This window comes from Rhinoderma darwinii, chromosome 9 (genome assembly GCF_050947455.1).
Source record: "Rhinoderma darwinii isolate aRhiDar2 chromosome 9, aRhiDar2.hap1, whole genome shotgun sequence".
NCBI classification, from domain to species: Eukaryota; Metazoa; Chordata; class Amphibia; order Anura; family Rhinodermatidae; genus Rhinoderma; species Rhinoderma darwinii.
This window is the reverse complement of record NC_134695.1, coordinates 47,395,531-47,422,360: the sequence shown is the minus strand read 5'-3', so window position 1 is coordinate 47,422,360 and position 26,830 is coordinate 47,395,531. Positions and strand designations below refer to the sequence as shown.

Below are 26,830 nucleotides of genomic sequence, written 5' to 3'. Positions count from 1 at the left end.
TTAGTGCACATAACTTGTAATATATTTTCTTTTACAGTAAGACATCCAAATACTTTTTAAACTCTTCATCAAATCAACCAATATCCTGAGGCAAAGAGTTCCATAGTGTAATTGTTTCCTCCATGCTGACGAAGAGGATGCCCCCTTTTCATCATACCATTTATGCACTCAATAATAAAACAGTATGTTGTTAGCTCCTAAGCACCCCTAGTGGTGCCCGTAGGCTGTATATCTATGTAGGGAGGTTTGAGCTCTGTATATGAAAAGCGAAGCTTTGATAGCTATAAAGACATATTATAAAATTAATCATCACAGAACGTTGGACCTAAAAATGACATGATACTAAAAGGTTGACATTCACTTCAGTTTTTAGAATTTAATGTTTTGTTAAAATGAAGTAGGCATGAATTTCTCATCTTCAGATAAGGAGCATATCAATTTATTATAATGTTCACTTAATTTTGGCAATATCTTATTTGTCAGTAATACTCACACAAGTCATGTCCAAAGTCTGACAACTTTTCTGGCATTCTGCACCCTTGGTCCCCACTGAAGCATTCTTGCAGTCAAAATAAACCATAGGAGCAGCGCATTCTGAAACCACAAGATAAATTTGAGTTTTCGAATTTGGAAAAAATCTTAATTTGGAACATGTTAGATCAATAGATCAACTTTGCCCCGATCGAAGGAAAGTCTATATACAACTGTGAGGAGGTTTTTAAACAATTCAATATTGTTACCTGGTTTAACTGTTCCAATGCAGCTGAGTTTCCCCTGAGTGCATGTGCTGTAAATTGAAGAATAGTTATGTTATTCATTACCGCAATATAAAAATAGATGTAATGTAGCAGTTGCATGACAAACAATGTAAAATTCCCAGTTGTATGCTTATTCACACTCACCACATGATGCCATTGTCATGGACAACTTCTCCAGAAGGTACAGCAGAACCTCTGAAGTAGCATGGGCAAGCTTCGGCAGGAACACATTTGCCGCTGTCATCCATGTAGTAGTCTTTGGCACAGGTACAACCATCCACAGGGATAAACTTGATACTACAGGTAATATCAGGCTCACTGAGGGAACGGCATGTGGGCTGGCAAGTGCTGGTAGAATAGGTGTAGCTCAGCGTTTTTGGGCAGTTACTCATGTATTTAGCTGTGTATGAAAAAGCATTATTTGAAATATGATTTTATGGAAATATCAAAACGAAATGTTATTGTATAATAAATGGAAGGGTAATGTTACTCTGTTCAAGGTAGGAGTGGATTGAAAAGGGTTGCATGAGATTAGAAACAAGGGTCTGTTTTTTTCAGAAACAGCACCACTCTTGTTCATTGGTTGTGTCTGGTATTGCAGCTCATCCCCATGAATTTGAATAGGTCTAAGCTGCAATATCAGACACATCCAACTGAAAAGTTGGTGCTCTTTCTGAGAAAAAAAACAGACCTATTTTTCTAATTTTAAAAAAAGTATTCTATGCTTTTTCTAATGTACAGATTTGGATTCATTTGCAAATAGTTATATCAAGCCATTCAATTCCTTTGGATCTCTCAACACATCCATTTTGATAATTTTTTTAAAACAATATTGTGGTTTTTTTTTTTCTTAAAGTCAGGTATCCCTTACAGCAGACAGTGCTTCTCCATCCAGTCACTATGACTCCTTTGGTAGCGCAGGCTCGGACATAGGATGATAGGGATGCACACATGCATTCTTCACTTTTCTCACAGTTACAGGTGTCAAACATACAGTTCTGAGAAAAAAATTAAAACGCTGTTATCAGCCCATGTAAATTATTTATGGTTACAAAAATATTATGTCCTTTGTTTACACAAACAAGAGTTTGCATTATTTACCCATAGGTTACATGCTACAATGTTGTTAAAGGTGTTGTCCACTACTGGACAACTGATAGGTCATCAGTACATGATCTGTAGGGGTCCGACACCCAGACACCGCACCGTTAAGCCGTTCCGGCTGCCTCCAAGCATCGGATATACATGCCAGAAGCAGTTGGCTCCAGCCACTGAATAGCGGCCGAGCTGCAGTACTGCAGCTCTGACCTATTCAAGTGAATAGGAGCAGAGTTGCAGTTCCGCAGCATGGCCGCTATGCTATATACGAAGACAACTGCTTCCCGCTCCGTAGATCGCATAATGGACCATATGCAATGGAACGAAGTAGCTTAATGGTGCGGGGTCCCGGGCTCGGCCCCACACCAATGATATACTGATGACCTATTCTGTGGATAGGTCGTCAGTTGTTCACTAGTGGACAACCCCTTTAACTTTATTTTAGGTTGTCACAATGAAATACATGCTACTGATACAAAACTAGCATGACATACATACATTATATACCAAAAACAAAAGTACCAACAATAATAACGGTTTTAAAGGAATATTGTGGACAAAACTGATACACAGCATTATTCCTGGGCCTGCGGGGTCATGCATGATATATGACTTGCACCGCCCTCTCATGCCCTGCACTGGCCATTAAACAGTATATCAATTTTGCCTGGAGTATTCTTTTATTCGTGTTCTCTTCCTTGGACAACTCCATTCTGTCTGGAAAACTGCATGCATTTCAGACAGTTGATTTCAATGGGCGCTGAATATGTTAATGCCTACTTTCCTTGAAAATAATACTTTTGTTTTGAGTAAAGTTTCGCTAACTAAAATATAACTCCCAAATACTTTTTAGAAAATAGGTTGTGGATTTCCTCTTAAAGAAATCAACACCTTTTTACCCATTTTCTGACTTAGTCAAGTTTAATAAATATACATAATTTATTTTCTGATAATTAGTAATCAATTTGCTTACCTGTTGGTAGACCTCTGGATTGACTGTAGCATGGCAGGCAGCAAATGGACCAGATGTATCGGATATAAGGCCACACCAGTGCTGGGCATACTTTTCTGTATAGGAGAAAAACAAAAAATAAGACAATATAATCTTACATTGAAAATGCAGTTTTCTCTTGAAATTAAGTAATTCAATTATATTTTCCACCTAATTGATATTTGGAGTACTATCCTTACCATTTTCAACACTAAGAGAACAAGGATCTTCATAGATATTCTTAAAATTAGAACAGTCAGCTTGGGTCTTCCATGTGTTGGCAAAGGATGCAGCTGTGCCTTCAATGACACCACTGATGGTTTGGAAGTCATCTGCCTGTTTGTCATTGAAGTTTCCACAAAGACCTGAAAAGATAGATATCTATAAGAAGAATGCCATGTATAATGTGATTGAAAAAGTGAGGACATTAGTGTCAAATCAAACCTACCGCATGTCTGACCCTTGTAAGATGGGTTCAAAACCACATAAACCTGCATAAATGGTGTCAGTTGAGCCACCAATTGTACTCCCAAGTTAGTCTGGACAACAATGTAGAATGACGAAGGTCTGAAGATGGTCACATTGGCTGTAAATAAATGTGGCATAATTAGAAAAAAACATATGGCAGATGATATGTGCTACCACCACCAACTAGATAATATAATTTCCATATCATATCCTACCTGCAGACATTGGCAGCTGAGTATAGATGCTGTTTACAAAGACACTACCGCATGGCTTGATCACAATGATCTGTTTGGGTAAGAAGACAGAAGAGATGTGATGAGTAAGAAGAATTTTTTTCAGATTCTATTAATGTATAAAGTGTTCTTCCAGCAGTAAAAAGTGATGCATAGACAACCATGGTGGTATGTAAGGAAGAATTCAAACGAAGCCACGGTGCTCCAAAGAGCGCCAAAGTCCTCTCATTCTAGTAATCGTTGGAGTCCAACTATCAGATCCCACCGATCAGCAAATGACAGAATATCCTAGAGTTATGTTGCCAATTGCTATTTCTGGACTACCCTGTTAACTAAAGTAGCAATAATACTGTATATACACTTTAATAATAGCAACAGAAATGCTGGAAATTCCAAAGCGATGGTCACTGTAGAAATCGTGCAAAAAACAGTAAAAATAATAATAATAGTGTTGCTCATAAAAACTAACTAATGTACAATCGAAATATTAAATGTGAGACTAGATAAAATAAATTGTAATTTCATTGGATGCTTTCGGAAACACCACTAGACTATCAGACACTTACTGTTTCTCCTCCATTAAGGATAAGGGTAGCACTCTTGAGGCAAGTCTCACTTTCGGTAAGACCACATTTGCGCAGCTCTGTTAGTATGATAAAAGAATTTCCATTGCAGTCCTGTGTGGAGAAGGAGGACAATGAAATTTTCTGTAAGAACATATTGTTGCTTTTTAATGACACAATAGCTCTCGCACTCTATCTCTCACTATAAGGCAAGATCTATACATTATATACGTATCAAACATGTCGTCAATATGTTGTCAACTTACGTTCCATCACTGTGCTAATCTTAATGTGGCCTTTTACTTGACTATTGTATTGCCTTACCTTAGTCAGCACATAGTTACAGTCTCCATGTATGTTGTAATGAGTTTGATCATAAGTTGTAATGTGTGATCCTCCATCAATGGAACAGGTTGCAGGGCAAGGTAAATTATTGCAGTCCCACTTTCCTCCAGAGCACTCACTATGCAAAATAAATGTAACTGAATTAAGGTAAAATATCACACCTATACAAAAAACTGGACAACAGTGAAGTGTCTAATTGACGCCTATTACACATCTATAGTTGTCTACGATGGGTTTAAGATTTTTGTAATGAGAGGTACTCCTTAAGACATCACTGTATTATACTGCTATTCACCCATACTATGACTTTGCTTTGCTTCTACTTTTACATTGCTTCTAGGAGAAAAAATAATGTGCCTGAGGCCCCATATGATGGCACGCTGAGTGCCTATGCTTCACAATACGGAGCCATGGTGTATCTCCATACAGGCTCCATACACACTGCTTTGCCAGTGCATATAGGGTCTAACTTATGGAACACAAATAATGATAAAGTAGTCCCTAAATACATCTATGTCCAAAGTCCTAAATGAAAGAAATTCTTAGATATCATTGTTGTAAACACTACACGTAGCAACGTTTTGTTTTTTGTTTTTTAAAGGTTCATTATCATGTATAAACTGATATACAAGACTTCATATAAAGAGATGGAATAAATCTCTTCTATCTGAAAAAAAACCAGGCTTCCAAGTCACAAATTTTACACATCTCAAAATGACTCAATGAGGAAATTTATTAATCCCAATTTTCTGTCGTAGAAAAGGCACAAATGCCGCAAAAAATGCAATGTGCGCAGAAAAAGTGACCTTACCAAAAAGTAGCCGTGACTTAGTGAAAGGGACGGACCTTACACAGCTCGACAAATTTACTATAATTTATGCCAGAAATAGGCATAAATTATAGCGCAACTCTACACCAACTCATAGCTGGCATATATTTGACTTTCTGGTGCACGGACAGCCAATATGCACCTCTTAATAAATTACACGCATTTTACTCCATTGCTCTTCAGATTAAGACTGGCGTATGAAACTCCACACACTGTACCTACATGGGAATCATATGAATATTCCTGAATCATTACTACCAGCTCCAGATTTTAATATATTTATATATTACGTGCTGACTCTCTATATAATTTGTTGTGAGGTTATAAAAAGAAAAAGCGGAAGACAATGAAGCATTGGAACGTGGGAAGAACTATTCAAATTACAGCGAATGTGAGTGAAAAGACAGATCAGACTGACTGGGAAGGATTTTATGTTTGGAACAAATTTTTGAGGAATATTGACCCTAGTTCCACAATATGTGGCCCATACAGATGGTCGTTTTAACAAAGACATATAGATTAAAGGAAACAAAGGCCATAATGGGGCATTTTTGTGGTCCAAATATCCTCCAGGCTCTTTCCTGGTGAATATTTAACATGCAGCACAGACTTATAGATTTGTGAATCTTTAGTACACCTTTACAGTGTGTATAGAATGACTGCTGCTGAGGGTAACTTTATTTGCTGGTTGGTGCATTGTATGGCAAAGTTATTAATGAGCCCTTTATTGTAAGTTACTTGGACACTGTAAGGAAAAGTTATACGGTACTGGGTACTGTAAGAGGCTATTATATTCAAACTATTTTCCACTTTCTGTAATACACACAAACTAAACAAAAAAAAAATGGCATGAAATACAGCATAGTCATGTTTAATAACAAGCTAGATCTCATGTTTGGTGGTTAAAGGTGGCCTACTTCCAAAATGTGTAGATAGAAAAAGCAATGTTAATAATGTCCAAGAACCAGCTCTTATCTCTTCAAGCCAAAGTCAATACTCAAAGATTAGAGTTAAGTTGTGAACAATTCATATCAGGGTGGTGATATGTTAAAAGCGCTTCATGTCATATCACCCATCCATTAATCAAGGATGGAAGTTTGCACTTCAACACCCACTGTTTAAATGAAGGGTGTTGCTATTATGAATTTGAGTGCAGGCTAATATTTTGATTGGCTCAGAATTCATACGAAACATACACAATCGGTAAGCTCTCCTTCTGATACGGCTTTTTGCAAATATTCGGGGCAGTAACCGTCCATAGTCATGACATATTTGGACACCATCATTTCGATGCTTAGTTATGAATAGTACATAATGAACCAGGGTGAAACTGTACTATGGGTATTTATGATTTCAATTACAGTTTCTAATGAAGTTATTGGGGCAGCATTGAATTACCAGTAAAGTTTATTATTTTTTAATCTGAATCAAATGATATGCTCACCATGTGCTGCAGGCTGTATGATAAGCTGTCCCAGCAGCGTAGCTGTTACTGTTGAAAGTACATGAGCACTTTTCGAGTGGAACACAGCCTGAGTTGTTAATGTCATCATATACAGTCCCTATATAAGAAACAGCAAAATTACTTGATTGTTCCTAAAATAAGTTAAATGTTGTTACTACGGTGTTATCAAACAGGCTCATATGGAATGCAGGGGTTCATTAGAACCTAGTTGAAGTTTTACCAAAAGACAGCAACATGAGGAGCTGTTACTTTAAAGTGTAACTAAACGTTCAACAAACTTCTGACATGTCATATTCACATGTCAGAAGTTTTGATTGGTGGGGGTCCGAACACTGAGACCCCCACAAATCGTTAAAACAAAGCGACAGAAGCGCTTGTTTGAGCGCTGAGCTGCTTCGTTTCTGTTCGGCGTTTTCCGAAAAGCCGATGTAGCGTTGTACGGGCTCATAGACTTTCTATTGAGGCCGTACACCGCTACCTCGATTTCAGGCAAAAACGGAACAGAAACTGAGCGGCTCAGCACTCCCATGAGTGCTTCTGCCGCTTCGGTTTAGTGATTGGTGGGGGTCTCAGTGCTCGGACCCCCACCAATCAAAACTTATGACATGTCGGAAGTTTGTTAAACGTTTAGTTACCCTGTAACTGTAGGCATAGGCTATATGCACAAATTCCTCAGGAATTGAACAGTTTTTCAGGGTTTCCCCGTGGAAAAAAGGTTTGGAATTACTGTGTTAGTACCTTGTTTTTATAAAATATTCTACATACCTGGGGGGCAGAAGCAACCTTCTAAACAGTGATTTTCACACAAATTACTTCTCTCTGGGTTGGTGCAAGTGTCTGCACATGGAGATCCACATTCCTGGTAATGCATGTTGTAAGGGCATGATTTAGCTGCAAGGAAGAATAGTTATATTAGGGCCCATACAAATTATAATTTTTTTTTGTAACTAATGAGTAAGGTCAGGGAATCCACAGTGTGACCTCTACTACCATGGCAGAAGTCTGCAGAATCGAAAACTCTCGACGGTCCAAATTTTGGTATGGAACATTAAAATGGACAATGTTTGCCATGAAGATTTAATGTACATAGCCTAAAATGACTAGTAACGCATTTAACCACATTTCACTTTACAAACATAATTGTTAGTTTTATTGATAATAATGACAAGTGATGGAAGATACGTACGGCACAGATCTCCAGTTCTCCAGTTCTCTGGTTCACCTCCTGCATGGGCACATTGCCTTGAGTACTCAGCAAATGTGTTGCATAAACACAGTGCGGTAGTTTTGCTATCACATCGGCACATGTCTTGCACACAAGCTTCAATGTATTGCTCCACAGCCACAAGTAAATGGCATTTTGAGAATGTTGATGCCAGAAGAATTGACTCACAGATGTTCTCCTATTATAAATAAACAGAGACCATTATACATGTTAAAAAAAATCAATGTAACTGATTTGTTCTTTCAAAAACAATTTTTACAGTGATTTATGTTATCATATGAGATCCAAATAATAAAGATGACCATAGATACATGTTATTTGAATAGAGAGTAGGGGGATAAATATCGGTCAAATAGATGTGGCATCATTTATGAGATAAAAGTGCAGCAACTCTCCATTGTGGCTAACAGCAAGGTTCCCAAGGGTGGACTTCCCTCTATGATGTCAATATGAGATAGATAGATAGATAGATAGATAGATAGATAGATAGATAGATAGATAGATAGATAGATAGATAGATAGACAGACAGACAGACAGACAGACAGACAGACAGACAGATAGATGATAGATAGATAGATAGATAGATAGATAGATAGATAGATAGATAGATAGATAGATAGATAGATAGATAGATAGATAGATAGATAGATAGATAGATAGATAGATGTTGTCCTGAGTGGACTGTGACTTTTATAGGAATGGGGTGTAGATTGACCAGAGAGTCTATAGACTTTGGATAAGATATTCTTTCATTGTTAGTGTCAGCAATGGATTCGTTGCCAATAACCACTTACATAATCGGTGCAGTTGCTTTTTGGTGTAGGAGGCACATCAAGGCACTGTTCTGTGGGTCCATCCAACTTCTGCAGATTTCCAAACTGAGATTCTGTGATTTGGATTCCTAAGAAAAGGTTATTATAGAATTAATTCAAATATTTTTGTCTGTTAGAAAAAACTTGCCAATTGTATGAATTACATTACTTAAAGGGGTTGTACTGAATTAGAAAAACATGATTTTAGCCCAAAAAGCGCCACACATGTCCACAGGTTGTGTGTGGTATTGCAGCTCAGCCCCACTCACATCAATCGAACTGAGCTCCAATACTAAAAGCAACCCATAGACAAATGTGGCACTGTTTTGGGATGAAAGCAGCCATGTTTTTTTTATCCTAGGCAACCTCTTAATGCATGTGTTTATCAATATCGAGTATTAATACATTTTAAGAACTTTTAGGGTCGAAAAACTGTATGTGCATGAACCTTCTTCAGGATCAGACACTGTTTAGTCATTTTTAGCACGCATTAATTAAACATCTATAATGTTTTCATTTGTTGGGTTAGCAACGTGATTTTTTGCATTGTGTTTTTATTGAAATCACTGCATGTTTCTTCCCTTATTACATTTATACATATAATTCTTGCGCTTTTTTTTTAGCATTTTTAAGTTGTTGGTTTGAAAAACTGTAAAAAAAACATGCTTTTTTACTTTTTAGCTAATATTTTCTGGTAATAATATAGTGTGTGTTACCTTAAAATAGACTGTTTATTTCTGATCGTCATTGTCTACCGTGCCCAGCAGTCCTATTTGCAGGGGAAATCAGCCCTGTTATAGTGACTACTGTCCCTCATAGGTCTGTGCTGGGTTTATTTAGACCCAGCAATAGCCTTCTATTACCGACATCCCAGCGAACATGTGACCAGTCACATGACCACCCGGACCAATAAGGTGATGTGCACCAATAGGACTTGAGCACTATGTACATGAGTACAGAGAAGACAGAATTGGTGAAAACCACTTCTGTCTTTTCCCCAGGGTCCCTGGCAGTCTCCAACTGCCGGGCACCCAACAATTAGCTGCTCAATTGCACGGGCAACAAGCTTAAACTAACGCCATATATATATATATATATATATATATATATATATATATATACTGTGGGAAGTTCTTGTAATTTAGCAAATAATATATAATATAATTATATTGACATGAAAGATGAAATCTAACCATTGGAAATGAACTCATTGTTGATTGAGATGCCATTGAAGTCACCACACAGCCCACAGGTCTGGTTAGCATACTTTTCATCCAGTTCCAGCTGCACAAATAGGAAAAGTAAATGCCATATTAGAAACCAAGATACAGCGTTTTTCACCTGTCCTTTTCCACATTCCACCACCAAAAAATGATCACTTCTATTTTCTCACCAGTAGACTATCATCATCGTTCCACATGAAGACCAGACCAAGCTTGGAGGTCACTGAGAGATATACACCATGTTTCTCAATTTGAATGCCGGAACCGCTGAAAGGTAGCTGGACACTGCACACAAACAGCAGATCAGCAGTTAATATAACACATAACATTTATCATTTATTTACGACAATGCAAAAATAAAATAACTCACTCTTTTTCATTTACAGAGACAGTGTTGTGATTAATCTGCACCGCAAGTCCATCAAGTTTCATGGTGATCCTGTCGATAACTGGAACATTGTCCACAACAGTACGGCGGATTTGGATGTTGAAGTCCTCATATGTGCTCTTACATTGAGATGCATAGATATAGTTACAAGTACCGGGGAAGTAGAATATGTCTCCATCAAAATTCTTAAAGTGAAAGTTCCCCCATGTGCTGCAAACTCTGTTATTGTGAGCATTGTTGATAGCTGCAAGACATGGAAGGCATTTATATAAGTGAAAAACTTAATGTAACTAGGGTTACACAACATGACCAATGATATTCTGACAGCTAGGTTTTAAGGTGCGTACAAAGAGGAAAGAGTGGTCATATCAGGGATCAAAATACCCCCCTCCTTCATGGTGCCGGGCAATGACAGCCCAAACAGGAGAGCCTAGTCCTTGTTTGCCCCCTTTGTCTTGTTTTCATGACTCTTGTGCCGATCCCCCTTCTCCTTATTTGCTAACATTGCAGTACCTATGGAGCAAGGAGTAACAGGTTCTCAACAACCAATAGTAAAGGGAAAAACCTTGACTGGGTCCTTTGTCCCATGGAGCCACATAGGCTGCCTCTATACTGTGTACGCCCTAGAATAGTAGTTGAATAAGAGTAGATATGACAACAATATTTTAACATGCCTTTCAAAATAATAATAAAATCGTATTGACTTACCTCTCACTACAGTGTTTGACGCCACTGGGATCACTGATATTCTTGGAGGTCCCGTTAACAAAACTGCAATTAATTAAGGAAAATGTTAGGAGAGTGACATATAATGTTAGATATTAGTATGCATGTTGTGTAATAAAAAGATTATATATATTTTTTTGACTTATAGACTCCATGGTTTTCTTCTTGTTTGGTTTAATATATAATAGGAGTACAGTCGTGTCACAAGGGAGGATGTATTTTTCTAGATGATGCAGTATGTATGCCCTGTGTATAGGATTTAATTTATACTTACTTGTTGGTTGTTCTTGTTGTTGTTGATGTTGATGATGTCCTTGTCCTTGCAATGTCTCATCAATCGTGTAGTCGATAGTCTCATCTGCAGTGTAGTCTCCATATTCCTGAGCTATATTAAAATAGAATAAGGATATGTTTTAAAAAAATAGAATTAAAAAAAGGATATAGATATTGTAGATTTGTTGTAAAAGTATGAATACAGAATTAGAATGTTTTTGGAGCTTTAGAATTAGCCATCCCTATATCTGGAAGACATGGATTCCAATGATTTCTTAAGCAGTTTTATTAAAATTAAGACTATTAATAAATGATCATTACCAAACCAACCTGTATAGCTAATAAACGTTGAACATCACTTTCCTAATGTACATATTTCCCCTAAAGTTAAAAGAAAATACAGTGGGGCTTCCAAGAGTTCTCTGTCAAGCTTGCCTTCTTGGCTTTAGCGAATATGAGAATAGATACTCAAAGAGAGAACAAAGGGGAAAAAAAAGGTCTAAACTTTTTAGGAATGATTTCCGATAATCCTTTTTGCATTTTTTGGTAACAAGAAAAAAGTACCTATGAATTGGCCCCACTTATTATACATTGGTCCCCACTTATATGGATCTATAGCATTTCCCTTTATTTGGAAATATTTTTGCATTTGTATTTACCTAGACATTAAATAACTTTTTCTTACAGTTCGGTACTTATATGGCTTTATTCATGATAATTTAAGGATGAACTCGATTATTTTATGTCAACTGTGTAATGATAAAGGACATCTAATGCATAGAGAATATTTGTTTGGAATATTATCTATCTAATACAAAGCGAATAAAATCAATTCTGGTAAAAGACAGAATATTACATGAGACATCAGGGAACATCAAGCAACATTGGTGGTTCATAAATAAACATATATATATATATATATATATATATATATATATATATATTCTCACAATCATATTTTTATTATCATCATCTAAATAGTGTAAAAATCAAAACCGGACATGCATATGTTTGCTGAATTTCCATTGCATAAAGAAGAAGTATAATATTACACTTCCTATAACTCATGTCTGGATATGAAGTACTGAAACCTCACACCTGTTTTCCAACCTGCTGTCAGTACACTCGTTTATGGCTTCCACTGTTTGGCCATAAGATACTCTTTCACTGAGATTTCAGCAATAGTTTAATGAATATGTACACAGGGGAAGCCGAGCTGAGTGTCAACTGGGGTTGTCACAGTGCTTTAAATATCCAGCTCTGTTATGTTTGTATATAGAGATAGATAGATAGATAGATAGATAGATAGATAGATAGATAGATAGATAGATAGATAGATAGATAGATAGATAGATAGATAGATAGATAGATAGATAGATAGATAGATAGATAGATAGATAGATGGATGGATTGATGGAAAGACAGACAGACAGACAGATAGATGATAGATAGATAGATAGATAGATAGATAGATAGATAGATAGATAGATAGATAGATAGATAGATAGATAGATAGATAGATAGATAGATGGATGGATTGATGGAAAGACAGACAGACAGACAGATAGATGATAGATAGATAGATAGATAGATAGATAGATAGATAGATAGATAGATAGATAGATAGATAGATAGATAGATAGATAGATAGATAGATAGATAGATAGATAGATAGATAGATAGATAGATAGATAGCAGACTGTATAATACACTATAGATAGAGATTTATCTTTCTTTTCACCACTGTACTTTTACTATTGTCCATTTATCGGTGTACAAGGTGTACTCTGCTAAGCATTTGTGTGCATACAATATCCCAGCTAATACTTTGCCTAGAGAGCAGTATTTGTATTCTCTAAGGTTGACGCGGAATATTGTACATCTACCTCCATTGAATTAGAACTGTTGACAAGGTTTACTATTCAATTGTATGGCTTTCCATGTTTGTGTTAATCTAAGAAGTTGTTACATCGTTGTTTCTATTATTGTTATTTATGATATTACTATTAATGTTACTTTACTTTATTTTTTTAGAAGAATGTTTATTTCACCTGTCCTCTGCTATTAAAGTTATCACAGGGTAAGTTCACGATCCGTACACACAAGCAATAAAGCATTCAAGATTTTATAACGTGCAAGTTTAGAATTATACACAGTTTCGCTGGTAGTGATGGAAAAATATAAAAATTTTCTTCCATAGTTGCTAAACTAACAATGTTGAAATGGCACAAACAGCGGAGAAAGCACATAGATTATAAGCGGTCCTGTATCTAGCATTGAATGATAAAAAAATGCAACAAAGTCATCGGAGAATATAGTGAACGCTTTCTATGCCATATTTATATACCAATCCCCCCATATTTGTAATCCCTGACAGTTTTAAGAATAAAGGTATCGGATAAAATAGAGTTGTATGTAGACAGCAGTCTGGAGCTGTCATCTAGACTTTCCTGGAGTTCAGGAGTCAACAAATTTCAAATGTATGTATTGTCCTATGTGACATTTATCACAAGATTTTTAATACACATTTTATCAAATGGAATATATCCTCATGATTAGAAAAATACAATATTTATAGTCAATATCTCTAGATATAAAAAAAATATACATTCTTCTTTTCCTACAAAAGGCAGAATACTTACCATTCAATGGGCCCAAGATGACTAGTAGGATCCACAGTGGGACCCTACTGAAGGTTCCCATCTTCTTAGTAGCTGTGATAGTACAGTGGAGGGTAGGCAAGGAACGGGTTGGTCAGTCTTGTGGTGATCTTTATATACACTTGTAAAAGCAACTTGGCGCGGTGCCAGGATTGCTCCACACTTCTAACATGGGAGGAGTTGCAGGTCTTTCCTCTAGTTGCAGGTGTATAGCAAGAAGATTAAATAAGGTGTGGGCAGCATATTGAATGCCTAGCTATATTTGGGTATGTGCATGCATCTTTCACATGGGTGGCATGCTCCGTACGAATAGATTGTGATCTTCTCATTGATTTACTTTAAAAAAAAAAACCTTATACATAAATTGTGCTTTACTCATTGGTAATATCTAGTACTTTTATGTTATAAATGTAATTAGCTAATGTTTCAGTGGCACAGTAGTATGTGATATACCGCACCACTATCATCAATAGACTAATAGGGATAGATAGATAGATAGATAGATAGATAGATAGATAGATAGATAGATAGATAGATAGATAGATAGATAGATAGATAGATAGATAGATAGATAGATAGATAGATAGATAGATAGATAGATAGATAGATAGAAAAAGACCCCAGTGAGTTAAGCTGAACTATTGCAAACGGGTGAATACTGTCTACTCATTTTTTCACCATAATCGATTGGAAAGCTTCCATTTCCTTTTTGAAGGTAGAAGGGAAAATATTTTTACTGCATTGAAATATTGAATGCTATGGACACTATAAGTATAAAACAGTTTTTACATTGTAGTGTGAAATCTGTCTGGCACCTCGTTTCCTTTTTTCTTGTATTTATCTAATCTAAAAATTTGTTTTATAATAATGAGATTTGGAAGCTGGGTAAAGACGTACTGGAGGGTCTAATAGATGAGCTGTTTGTGGGATCACTGATTTGCATTGATCGGCATATTTTACTTTCAATTACCAAAATTTTGCTTATTAAGACAATGATAGACAAAATAATAAAATATACCTCCAATATAGGAAGTTTGATGATAGCGAATTCTCAGGATCTACCTTTAGTCTTCACTTATATTGCCATGCACTGTCTACATATATTTACCTTTGCACGCATAAGACTTAGGGTATGTTCACAGAATCACACGGCCTATTTTTGGAAGTTTTTTGGGCCGTAAACGCCCCTGAAAAACGGCCGAAAAATCGTAAGCAGAACGCCTCCAAACATCTGCCCATTGATTGCAATGGGAAAAAAGACGTTCTGTTCCGACAGGCAGTTTTTTCACACGGCTGTTTTAAAAAACGGCCGCGAAAAATAAGTGCAGGACACTTCTTCGGACGTTTCTGGAGCTGTTTTTCATAGACTCTATTGAAAAAATCTCCAAAAACGGACGTAAAAAAAACGCAGCGAAAAAGCAGCGAAAATCGTGAGTGGCTTAAAAAATGTCCGTATTTTCAGACGTTTTTGAGTTTGCGTGTGAACCTAACCTAATGGTCATGGGTATTTCTCTGTTGTAAATTGCTACAGATATATGATCCAACAGAAAGCAGAAATTTTACCATGCTGTAGTGAGTTCCACTCAATGTAAGTTCTCTATAAAAAAAAATGTAGGCTTTGTACTGTTCTGAATGGCAGCTCTGATTGCTTTGTAACTGATAAATGCTTTTATATTAGCTAGACGTAGCAACGGAACGAATACAACAAAGAGTGTCTACTATAGCTCGTATGGGAATATGTAGATGATCATACTTGTGCTCATGACGTTATCATGCCTCCCAAAAATTCAGATCTCCACGGTATGGTCCCCCATTTTTTACTCTAGAATAAAAAAATCTTGCAAATGTTTCCAGTTAAGTGATAGTATTGGCATGTAATATATTGTAGGGGCATGAATCAACTTTCTCATGAGCTTAGATGGTGGTTGGTTTCAAATAGTGGATGTTATGTGTTAGGGTATGTTCACACATCTTAAAAAATTACGTCTGAAATTACTGCGAAAACAGCTCCTGAATTTCAGACGTTTTTGCAAGTACTCGCGTTTTTCGCGGCATCCATTACGGACGTAATTGGAGCTGTTTTTCAATGGAGTCAATGAAAAACGGCTCCAAAAACGTCCCAAGAAGTGACATGCACTTCTTTGACGCGGGCGTCTTTTTACGCGCCGTCTTTTGACAGCGATGCGTAAAATGACACCTCGTCTGAACAGAACATCGTAAAACCCATTGCAAGCAATGGGTAGATGTTTGCAGGCGTAATGGAGCCGTCTTTTCAGGCGTAATTCGAGGCGTAAAACGCCCGAATTACGTCTGAAAGTAGGCCGTGTGAACATACCCTTATGTAGCACAGGTTTGTACTAAAACAGACATGTCAGGATTGTATATACTGTATGTTGGGTTCAGGATATAAATGCTGTTCATGTGAATCCTATATACTTCAAAACGATATATATTGACTATGTAAATTTTTTATTCATTATTAATAGTTAACATTTTTAATAAATAACCTATTACAACATCATTTATTGAGTCAGATATTACACTAGGAAATGCCAAGAAGCATGATATTTAGGCTGGGTTCACACGAGCATGTTACGTCCGTAAAGGATGGAACGTATTTCGGCCGCAAGTCCCGGACCGAACACAGTGCAGGGAGCCGGGCTCCTAGCATCATAGTTATGTACGATGCTAGGAGTCCCTGCCTCTCCGTGGAACTACTGTCCCGTGCTGAAAACATGATTACAGTACGGGACAGTTGTCCTGCAGCGAGGCAGGGACTCCTAGCGTTGTACATAACTATGATGCTAGGAGCCCGGCTCCCTGCACTGTGTTCGGTCCGGTACTTGCGGCCGAAATACGTTCCGTCCTTTACGGACGTAACATGCTCGTGTGAACCCAGCCTTAGACCAACGCAATTCCAAATACATAGCAGAAGAGAACATTAAGTATTTGAAATCAATATTTTCCTGCACATTTAAAACATCACATTTACCAGTCTTTGTGCTACTAAGTTCACACGTGGCAGATTTGTTTAAAAATAAAATTACAGCTGTAAATCAGTTCTATTTATACACTTAAAGCGGTTTTCCCATCAGAGACATTTATGACATTTCCACAGGATATGTCATAAATGTTAGATAGATGCGGGTCCCACCTCTGGGACCCGCACATATCTCTAGAACGGGGCCCCCTAGAACCCGTTCTACCTTTGTCTGTTCTCGCTGCCTCCCGGCCACTTCCTGGTTACATGGGCGGGAGTTACGAAAACAGCGCAGCTCGCTGGGCTACGCGGTTTCTGTAAGTCCCATAGTAGTGAATGGCAGGTACGGAAGCAGCGTAGCATGTGAGCCACGCTATTTCCGAAACTATTATTCAGTTCTCTGGGACTTACCGAAACAGCATAGCTCAGTGAGATACGCTATTTTCATAACTCCCAACCATGAAACCTTTTTCATGGTCGGAATTCAACGTCAACACAGCGGCAGAACAGCGTTGAGGGGCCCCATTCTAGAGGTAGGTGCGTGTTCCAGAGGTGGGACCCGCATCTATCTGACATTTATGACATATCCTCTGGATATGTCATAAATGTCTCTCATGGCAAAACCCCTTTAATGTTTCTTCAGACTGTATGGGATTGGAATTTTGGTGAACCTGAATAACATATTATCATTTGAAATGCTTTGTTTTTTTGGATCACAATGCAATGCAGTGCATTATTACCGAAAATATATACTGTACCTACATATGCTTATTTATATATATACACACAAGTAGTAGAGCCAATATGTACTCAAATCCTTATCTGTGTACATACCGTATTTTTTTTGTGTGTGTATATATTGTCTACCTGACCTTCCAGTAGTGGAAATATTAATAAGCTCATTGTGTGTATGAGGGGTGTTGGTCCAAACGTGAACAGAATGTTTTTTCCACAAAATGACACTTGTGTAAGAAATCCCTATGTTCAGATATTTGTGATAGATGAAATGACATGAATTCAGTGTTCGGAGATAGTGGTGCAGTGTGATGTTCGATGGGTCCAATAAGATAATTTGTATAATGTATACTGCAGACAGTGAAATGTTTTGAAGTGGTTTATGGGATTTTACAATAAATGCTTATTGTAATCCCACACCTGGGATTCCCACCAATCAGCAGCTCAGTGGTGTAGTGGTTAGTACTGTTAGCGTTGAGCACTGGCTGTTTTTGAATATTTTTGTAACCAAGGTTGACATTTCTATAGAGTTTGTGTCTTCTTGTCATGATCACATGAATTTCCCCCGGTTATTCCAGTTTGTCCCCACACACCATTGACTTATTGTAAAATAGGCTGTAGTGTATGAGTGGGATATGGAATTTAGATTGTGATGTCTTAGGGGAACGGGGCTGAGATGAATACATTCTCTGTACAGCATTGTGTAAAAAATATGAACTACAGTATTTAAAAAGTGAGTAAATAAATAAGTAATGGGACAAGTTTGAGTCTGATTTATCAGACAATACAAAACCCCTTTTAAGCTGCCTTAGCCTTTCATTTTGATACCTTCATTTGTTTAGAGTATGGACACTTCCCTTAAAGGGGTTACCCACTTTTTTACAATCTCTTGATATAAAGGCTTCCTGAAAAAAATCCAATCAAAGGTTGATCCACTGCTGGGATACCCAAAGATCAGTTGTAATCTAAAGGAGAAAGTGGCAGAAAGTGTCCACTCCGTCTGCGTAATGCATTGATATTTCGGGTCATTCAGAGAAACAGATGCACTTTTTTTTACTGCTCTTTGCACTGGCCAAATGATGGTAGCCCCAATGGGCAGCATTCTTGCCTTGCAACACAGGGGTTCTGAAATTGAATCCGACCAGGGGAAACTTCTGCATGGAGTTTGTATGTTTTCTCGTTCTTTCCTCCGGTTACTCCATTTTCCTCCCACACTCCAAAAACATACAGATAGAGAATTTAGATTGTGAACCCCACTAGATTAGTGAGTGATGACAACTTCTATACAGCATTACAGAATAGGTTGGTGATATGTAAATAAATAAATAGGAGACTATCCTGATGGTGTATTTTAAAATGGGGCTTCTAAACCAGACAATTGATTGCATTTGAATTCTGTGATCACCGCCTATCAGATGCTGGCTCTTCACTAGCAATATTCATATTCTGCTTCAGGAATCAAGTTATTAAAGCTGTAGAACCTGTAGGCTGGTACGATACCAAAACATATCATGAAAATCCTTCCCAGTGACCATGCATGGAGAAAGAAAACTCTAAGTTAAACATTTCGTAATTACCACACAGGGAGTGGAACGGTGATCTCTAAATGTGATTTTGCCTATAAGATATAAAGGGTGTGGGTAATGTATCAATGCAGTTAAGATAGCTATCTGGCTTAATTGCAGTGATAATATGAAAATTAGCATGAATGCCATACGTAAGATGCTCCTCCACTTTCTCTTCCACCTTTGTGTGAGCAGAAACAAGTGCAACTGATTTACTAAATGTTTCCCACCTCTTCTTATATGAGACCTGCATTTGTTTAGTAGTAAGTGCTATATGTATACTCAAAGCCATCACTATGCTAGTCTTTATATGTGACTCCTATTTTATGTTGCAGCCCTTCAGGAAAGTACTATATATATCCCTCTTGTTATTTGAGTTCACTCCTCTGAGGATTTGCCACATTAAAGACTGATTTTTTAGTGGAGGGATTTTTTTTTGTTACTTTTTAAACATAAGATGAATGATATTGTTTTTGCTTTTACTACCTCTTGTTTTACAGCACTCCAATATGCACTCCACTCTTTATATGAACAATCCCTTTCTATATTTTTTAATGGAAATGCATCACACCATTAAATTGATGTCCACTTCTTTATTGTATGGGTTAACACGGGGCGGATATGCTGCGTAAAACCTCGCAGCGTATCCGCCCTGTGCACCGCAGGTAAATCTTGTCGAAAAAACCGAACCAAACTGTGGTGCGGTTGATGGCCAAAAATGTCCGCTGCGAAAAACTGCAGCACTTAGCCAGCCTGCTAGCAGGCTGGCCTCCTGGGATGACGTCTCATCCCAGGAGACCACTGCAGCCTTTGATTGGCTGCATAGGTGGTCAAATGGGATGAAGCATCAGGAGGCCGGCCCTCTGACATCACCTAGGCCAGCCACCTGGGAGGATGTTTTATCCATGTGACCGCCGCTACAGCCTGTGATGAGCGGTCAGTACTCCGATCGTTCGAACCCACACGTTATTATCATGTCGGCAGTGAGTGCGTCTCCCTGTTTACACAGGGCGATGTGCTGCCGACAATGATAATATTTTTTTTTTTTTAAAACGATACGACCAGCAGATCAGCAGTTTGCTCGTTTATCCGCTGATCGCTGCCCCTGTTTACACAGAGTGCTCTATAAATGCTTGTCTGCCCAACAATCGCCCAGTGTATAACCCCCTTTAGTTTAGTTACTGATTGTGTTGTTTATCAAAGTACGTGATAAAATACATGACACAGCTATATGTCTTAAGCCGGCCATACACATGAAATAATTGTTTACTGGCAGCTATTTCTCTCTACACCACCATAAACATGTACGCTCAGCAATGCAATCATGTTTATTTCAATGGGGAAAGGAAATTAACCCTTTCCCGACATTTGACGTATCCATATGCCAAAGTCGGGTAGGGGAAGTATGGAGCGGGCTCACGCAGTGAGCTCGCTCCATACGATGTTGGTGTCAGCTGTATGTTACAGCCGACACTTCAGAGTAACTAGCGGCATCGTGCTCGAGTGCGATCCCACTAGTTTAACTCGTTAAATTGTCAGAAAGAGGGGGGCGACCCCCTCTAACAGCTCATCGCGCTCATGGTTGCTATGGCTGCCTGGGGGCTTAACGAATGCCCCCAGGTCCGCCATCTTTGTACACCTATTAAGCCGTGCCTCCGGCAGGGCTTAATAGATGCCTGTCTGAATCACGATATACTGCAATACATTAGTATTGCAGTATATCGTGCAAGCGATCTAACGATCGCTGGTTGGCGTCCCCTAGGGGGACTAAAAAAAAATTAAAACTGACATAAATAAAGTTTTTTTTTGTGTAAAAAATAAAATTAAAATTAAAAGTTAATTTTCCATTTTCCCCCTAGAGCATAGTAACAAAATAAATAAATAAACATAATTGGTATCGCCGCATCCGTAAAAGTCTGAACTATTACAATATATCATTATTTAACCCGCATGGTGAACGCCGTGAAAAAAAAATTGTTAACACCAGAATGTATATTTTTTTGGTCACCTAATCTCCCACAAAAAATGAAATAAAAAGTGATCAAACCGTCGCATTTACACCAAATGGTATTATTAAAAACTACAGCTTATCTGCAAAAATAAGCCCTCATACCACTTAATCGACGGAAAAATAAAAAAGTTATGGCTCTCGGAATTTGGCAACGCAATATAAATTTTCTTTTTTACACTTAGGTTTTTACATGTAAAAGTAGTAAAATATAGAAAAAACTATATATATTTGGTATCGCCATAATCGTATTGACACACGGAATAAAGTTAATATGTTGTTTTAATTGCAAAGTGAATTCCGTAAAAACGGCACGCAAAAAAACATGGAGGAATCGCTGTTTTTTTCATTTTCTACCCCACAAATAATTTTTTTCCCGTTTCCTAGTATATTATATGGCAAAATAAATGGAGCTACGAAAACTACAACTCGTCCCGCAAAAATCAAGCCCTCATAGTACTATATCAACGGAAAAATAAAGATGTTAAGGCTTCTGGAATGTGGGAGGAAAAAACGAAAATGAAAATCTGAAAGTTGCTTACGACGGGAAGGGGTTAAGCCTAACCAAACACCTTGTTTTTCTCACGCCAGATCAAAAGATCAGGCATGTTGACTCTCACCACGCCTGATCCCACTTTTCCCCAACATCTACTGTTGTCGGACAGTTGGGAGGCCCCCATAAATATTTTCTCTTATATGTTTTCACCAGCTTTACATGTTCATGTTCTCTTTCGAGAGTCCAGTCTCCTCTTCATATTTTATGAATGTTGCATACATGGAAAGTGATTCATAATTAATCCCGATCTGCTTAAAGTAGATGCTCCCATTGTGCATTTCTGACCAATTTTGACATTGTTCCAGGAATTGTCAAACCAAAAGCACCCCTGTGTATATTTTCAGAAAAGTCATAATGATTACAAAAAAACTTAAGTGTAAAAACTGAGTGTCATCTTGATTTGACCCTAGTGACTTTGCTTTTTCGTTGCCCTCTTTTCAAATTTGGTTAACGCATCACTCAAATAGTATGACTCTTATTAGATTGCAAAATTTTGTATTAACTAAATGTCTCATCAAAAATAAACAATTCCCGTAGCCATCATTTAGAGTAAGATTTCTTGTGACAGAAGTAAGAATGCATTTATGTATAAGAAAAGAAAACATTGCACAATTGTGCAAATCTAGATATAGACTGACACACGTATATTCAGTAAGGCTTAAACAGAAGAATGTCTGACTTCTTTCCAAGATTTCTAAAGATGCTGGATATGATAATGCGATTGATAAGTTGTCTATGAATATTCAGTAGACAAACATATGAACATGACATAAATTAAAAAGTTTTGTTATATACACTACCGTTCAAAAGTTTGGGGTCACCCAGACAATTTTGTGTTTTCCATGAAAACTCACACTTATATTTATCAAATGAGTTGCAAAATGACTAGAAAATATAGTCAAGACATTGACAAAGTTAGAAATAATGATTTTTATTTGAAATAATAATTTTCTCCTTCAAACTTTGCTTTCGTCAAAGAATGCTCCATTTGCAGCAATTACAGCATTGCAGACCTTTGGCATTCTAGCTGTTAATTTGCTGAGGTAATCGGGAGAAATTTCACCCCATACTTCCAGAAGGCCCTCCCACAAGTTGGATTGGCTTGATGGGCACTTCTTGCGTACCATACGGTCAAGCTGCTCCCACAAAAGCTCTATGGGGTTGAGATCTGGTGACTGCGCTGGCCACTCCATTACAGATAGAATACCAGCTGCCTGCTTCTTCCCTAAATAGTTCTTGCATAATTTGTAGGTGTGCTTTGGGTCATTGTCCTGTTGTAGGATGAAATTGGCTCCAATCAAGCGCTGTCCACAGGGTATGGCATGGCGTTGCAAAATGGAGTGATAGCCTTCCTTATTCAAAATCCCTTTTACATTGAACAAATCTCCCACTTTACCAGCACCAAAGCAACCCCAGACCATCATATTACCTCCACCATGCTTGACAGATGGCGTCAGGCACTCTTCCAGCATCTTTTCAGCTGTTCTGCGTCTCACAAATGTTCTTCTGTGTGATCCAAACACCTCAAACTTCGATTCGTCTGTCCATAACACTTTTTTCCAATCTTCCTCTGTCCAATGTCTGTGTGCTTTTGCCCATATTAATCTTTTCCTTTTATTAGCCAGTCTCAGATATGGCTTATTCTTTGCCACTCTGCCCTGAAGGCCAGCATCCTGGAGTCGCCTCTTCACTGTAGACGTTGACACTGGCGTTTTGCGGGTACTATTTAATGAAGCTGCCAGTTGAGGACCTGTGAGGCGTCTATTTCTCAAATTAGAGACTCTAATGTACTTGTCTTGTTGCTCAGTTGTGCAGCGGGGCCTCCCACTTCTCTTTCTACTCTGGTTAGAGCCTGTTTGTGCTGTCCTCTGAAGGGAGTAGTACACACCGTTGTAGGAAATCTTCAGTTTCTTGGCAATTGCTCGCATGGAATAGCCTTCATTTCTAAGAACAAGAATAGACTGTCGAGTTTCACATGAAAGCTCTCTTTTTCTAGCCATTTTGAGAGTTTAATCGAACCTACAAATGTAATGCTCCAGATTCTCAACTAGATCAAAGGAAGGTCAGTTGTATAGCTCCTCTAAACAGCAAAACTGTTTACAGCGGTGCTAACATAATTGCACAAGGGTTTTCTAACCATCCATTAGCCTTCTAACACAGTTAGCAAACACAATGTACCATTAGAACACTGGAGTGATGGTTGCTGGAAATGGGCCTCTATACACCTATGTAGATATTGCATTAAAAACCAGACGTTTGCAGCTAGAATAGTCATTTAGCACATTAATAATGTATAGAGTGTATTTCTGATTAATTTAATGTTATCTTCATTGAAAAAAACTGTGCTTTTCTTGCAAAAATAAGGAAATTTCTAAGTGACCCTAAACTTTTGAACGGTAGTGTACATCTTAGTACTATGTCATATCGGTTCATTGTGACAGATACATGTTGCTCTTAAAAAAACTATAGTCTGAGGGCATGCCATTTAAAACATGTATTTAACACTCTTTAATGCTTTCATTATGATTATTTTTCTTATCTATATCGTAGTTAGAGGGGAAATTGGATGTCTAGGGCACTATTGAGGCGGAACGGTGCAATTTATGTGTTTTTTTTTTTAAAAAGCAATGTTCTGAGTTAACATTTTTTTGGCCAATCCATTTTCCCCTGTGTAAATAATAACACTAGAGACTTGTGGGGAAAGGTACAATTAAATTAATAATTGTCCATTGTCAAGAACTATCCTGCCAAACTTCAGGGATTGAGAGTGAGGGGGGGGGGCACATTCTAAAATTGCTGCCTTGGGCTGGGTTCACACGTAGCGGAATTTCACTTGAATTCCGCTGCGGACACTCCGCAGCGTTAATCCGCAGCGGAGCCGTTTCTCCATTGACTTCCACTTTAATTTAGAAGTGTTCGTTTAGACGTTGAGTAAAATTCCGCTGCGGAGCATAGGCTGCGGAGCGGAATTTGGTGTCCGCAGCATGCTCTGTCTGTTGCGGAGCAGTGGCGGACTGGTTGCGGACTCATGGCGGAATTTCTCCATTGACTTCAATGGAGATTCTAAATTCCGCAATGAAGTCCGCAGCTGTCATGCACATGTTATGTGTGCTGCGGATGCGTCTTGCTTTTTTGACATGACATTTCTTCATTCTGGCTGGACCTATGTATTTCTAGGTCTACAGCCAGACTGAGGAAGTCAATGGGGCTCCCGGAATTACGGGAGCGTTGCTAGGAGACGTCAGTAAATAGTCACTGTCCAGGGTGCTGAAAGAGTTAAGCGATCGGCAGTAACTGTTTCTGCACCCTGGACAGTGACTACCGATCACAATATACATCAACCTGTCAAAAAAATAGAAGTTCATACTTACCGAGAACTCCCTGCTTCTGTCTCCAGTCCGGCTTCCCAGGATGACGTTTCAGTATAAGTGACGGCTGCAGCCAATCACAGGCTGCAGCGGTCACATGGACTGCCGCGTCATCCAGGGAGGTCGGGCTGGATGCCGAAAGAGGGACGCGTCACCAAGACAAGGGCCGGTAAGTATGAAATTCGTTTACTTTCACTAGGGAAAGTGCTGTCCCTTCTCTCTATCCTGCACTGATAGAGAGAAGGGAAGCACTTTTTCCGCAGTCCGCAGCAGCTAGTCTGCATCAATTTACTGCACATTTTGGGCAGATCCGCAGCGTAATCCGCAACCCAGATTAGGTGCGGCATTGATGCGGACAGTTGCGGAGGAAATCTGCCACGTGGGGGCATGCCCTTAGGCACCAACAGGGATTGTCCCACCGCAGATTATTTATGTATATAAAAAAAAAGTTATCTAAAATATATGTACATCATTGTCAGGCGGGGAAAAAATTAAGCTGCCTTATGAGCTGAGCCTGCCCCATACACCGCAGTTGTCAGCTGTATATTAGAGTTGAGAGGCAAGGCTTTATAAGAGCCAGCAAAAAGTGCTATACATAAGTATTGCAGTCTATTGTTCAAGAAATCTTACTTTCACATGTTGAAATTCTCTTAGTGGGCCTAAAAATAAAACTTAAAAAATGTGTTAAATAAATATTTCATGACTGTTGGAAAAAATATTAAAAGTAAAAAAATTGGTTTTTCCAGTGATGTCAACAAGAAAAAAAACACATAATTGATATCACCGCATCTGTAAACGTCCCTACTATAACAATATAGCATTATTTATCCCGTAAAAAAACCAATGCAAGAATTGCTATTTTTATGTTGTCTAACCTTCCCCCAAAAAATAGAATTAAAATTGATCAAAATTCGCATTTTCCCTACAATGGTATTAACAAAAACTACAGATCAACCTGCAAAAATCAAGCCCTCACACAGCTTCATCGATGGGAAAAATAAAAACGTTAAGGGCTTCAGAATATGGTGACTCAAAACTATGTTCTATAAAAAATATATTTTTTTAAAAGTAGTAAGACATAAAAAACATTATAAATGCGGTATCGGTGCAATCATATTGACCAGAAGAATAAAAGTTAACATTTCATTTTTACCGCACAATGAACACTATAAAAACTAAGCCCAGAAAACAATGGAAGAATTGCTGTTTTTTTCTAGAGCACCCCATAAATAATCGTTAAAATGTTACCAGTACATTTAATGGTACAATAAATGGTGCCATTAAAAACTACAACTTGTCTCACACAAGCAAGTCCTCATACTGCAATTTTGATGGAAAAATAAAAAAGGTTATGGCTTTTGAACACGAAAAATGGCTGGAGATTTTCCAAATATTTAAATAAATGTACATGTGATTATGATGTGATCCTTCCCATTTCTCATAGAAAAGACAAGGATTCAATCTTGCGCAGTGTGGTGTCGGAGTATTATCTCAGAGACCCTATGTCATTTATGGTCAGCTTTAGGAAGCCTGATTGGTGGACATCTGACTGCTAGCCCC

The 26,830-nt window shown here is 38.0% G+C and overlaps 1 protein-coding gene across 1 annotated transcript in view; it reads right to left on the bottom strand.

Annotated features, from left to right (window-relative positions):
• The window catches only part of MUC5AC (mucin 5AC, oligomeric mucus/gel-forming), a 38,973-nt gene extending 24,872 nt beyond the window's left edge, over positions 1–14,101 (bottom strand). The window contains exons 1-20 of the mRNA XM_075836756.1: positions 14,041–14,101; positions 11,400–11,510; positions 11,108–11,170; positions 10,382–10,643; positions 10,182–10,296; positions 9,982–10,072; positions 8,771–8,877; positions 7,937–8,153; positions 7,516–7,641; positions 6,730–6,847; positions 4,436–4,574; positions 4,115–4,225; positions 3,531–3,600; positions 3,296–3,433; positions 3,048–3,212; positions 2,830–2,924; positions 1,630–1,756; positions 903–1,158; positions 741–787; positions 494–594 (exon numbers count right to left, since the gene is read on the bottom strand). Coding sequence (XP_075692871.1) covers positions 494–594; positions 741–787; positions 903–1,158; positions 1,630–1,756; positions 2,830–2,924; positions 3,048–3,212; positions 3,296–3,433; positions 3,531–3,600; positions 4,115–4,225; positions 4,436–4,574; positions 6,730–6,847; positions 7,516–7,641; positions 7,937–8,153; positions 8,771–8,877; positions 9,982–10,072; positions 10,182–10,296; positions 10,382–10,643; positions 11,108–11,170; positions 11,400–11,510; positions 14,041–14,101 — 2,520 coding nt within the window. The remainder of the gene's footprint in view (positions 1–493; positions 595–740; positions 788–902; positions 1,159–1,629; positions 1,757–2,829; positions 2,925–3,047; positions 3,213–3,295; positions 3,434–3,530; positions 3,601–4,114; positions 4,226–4,435; positions 4,575–6,729; positions 6,848–7,515; positions 7,642–7,936; positions 8,154–8,770; positions 8,878–9,981; positions 10,073–10,181; positions 10,297–10,381; positions 10,644–11,107; positions 11,171–11,399; positions 11,511–14,040) is intronic.
• Positions 14,102–26,830: the final 12,729 nt, after the last annotated feature.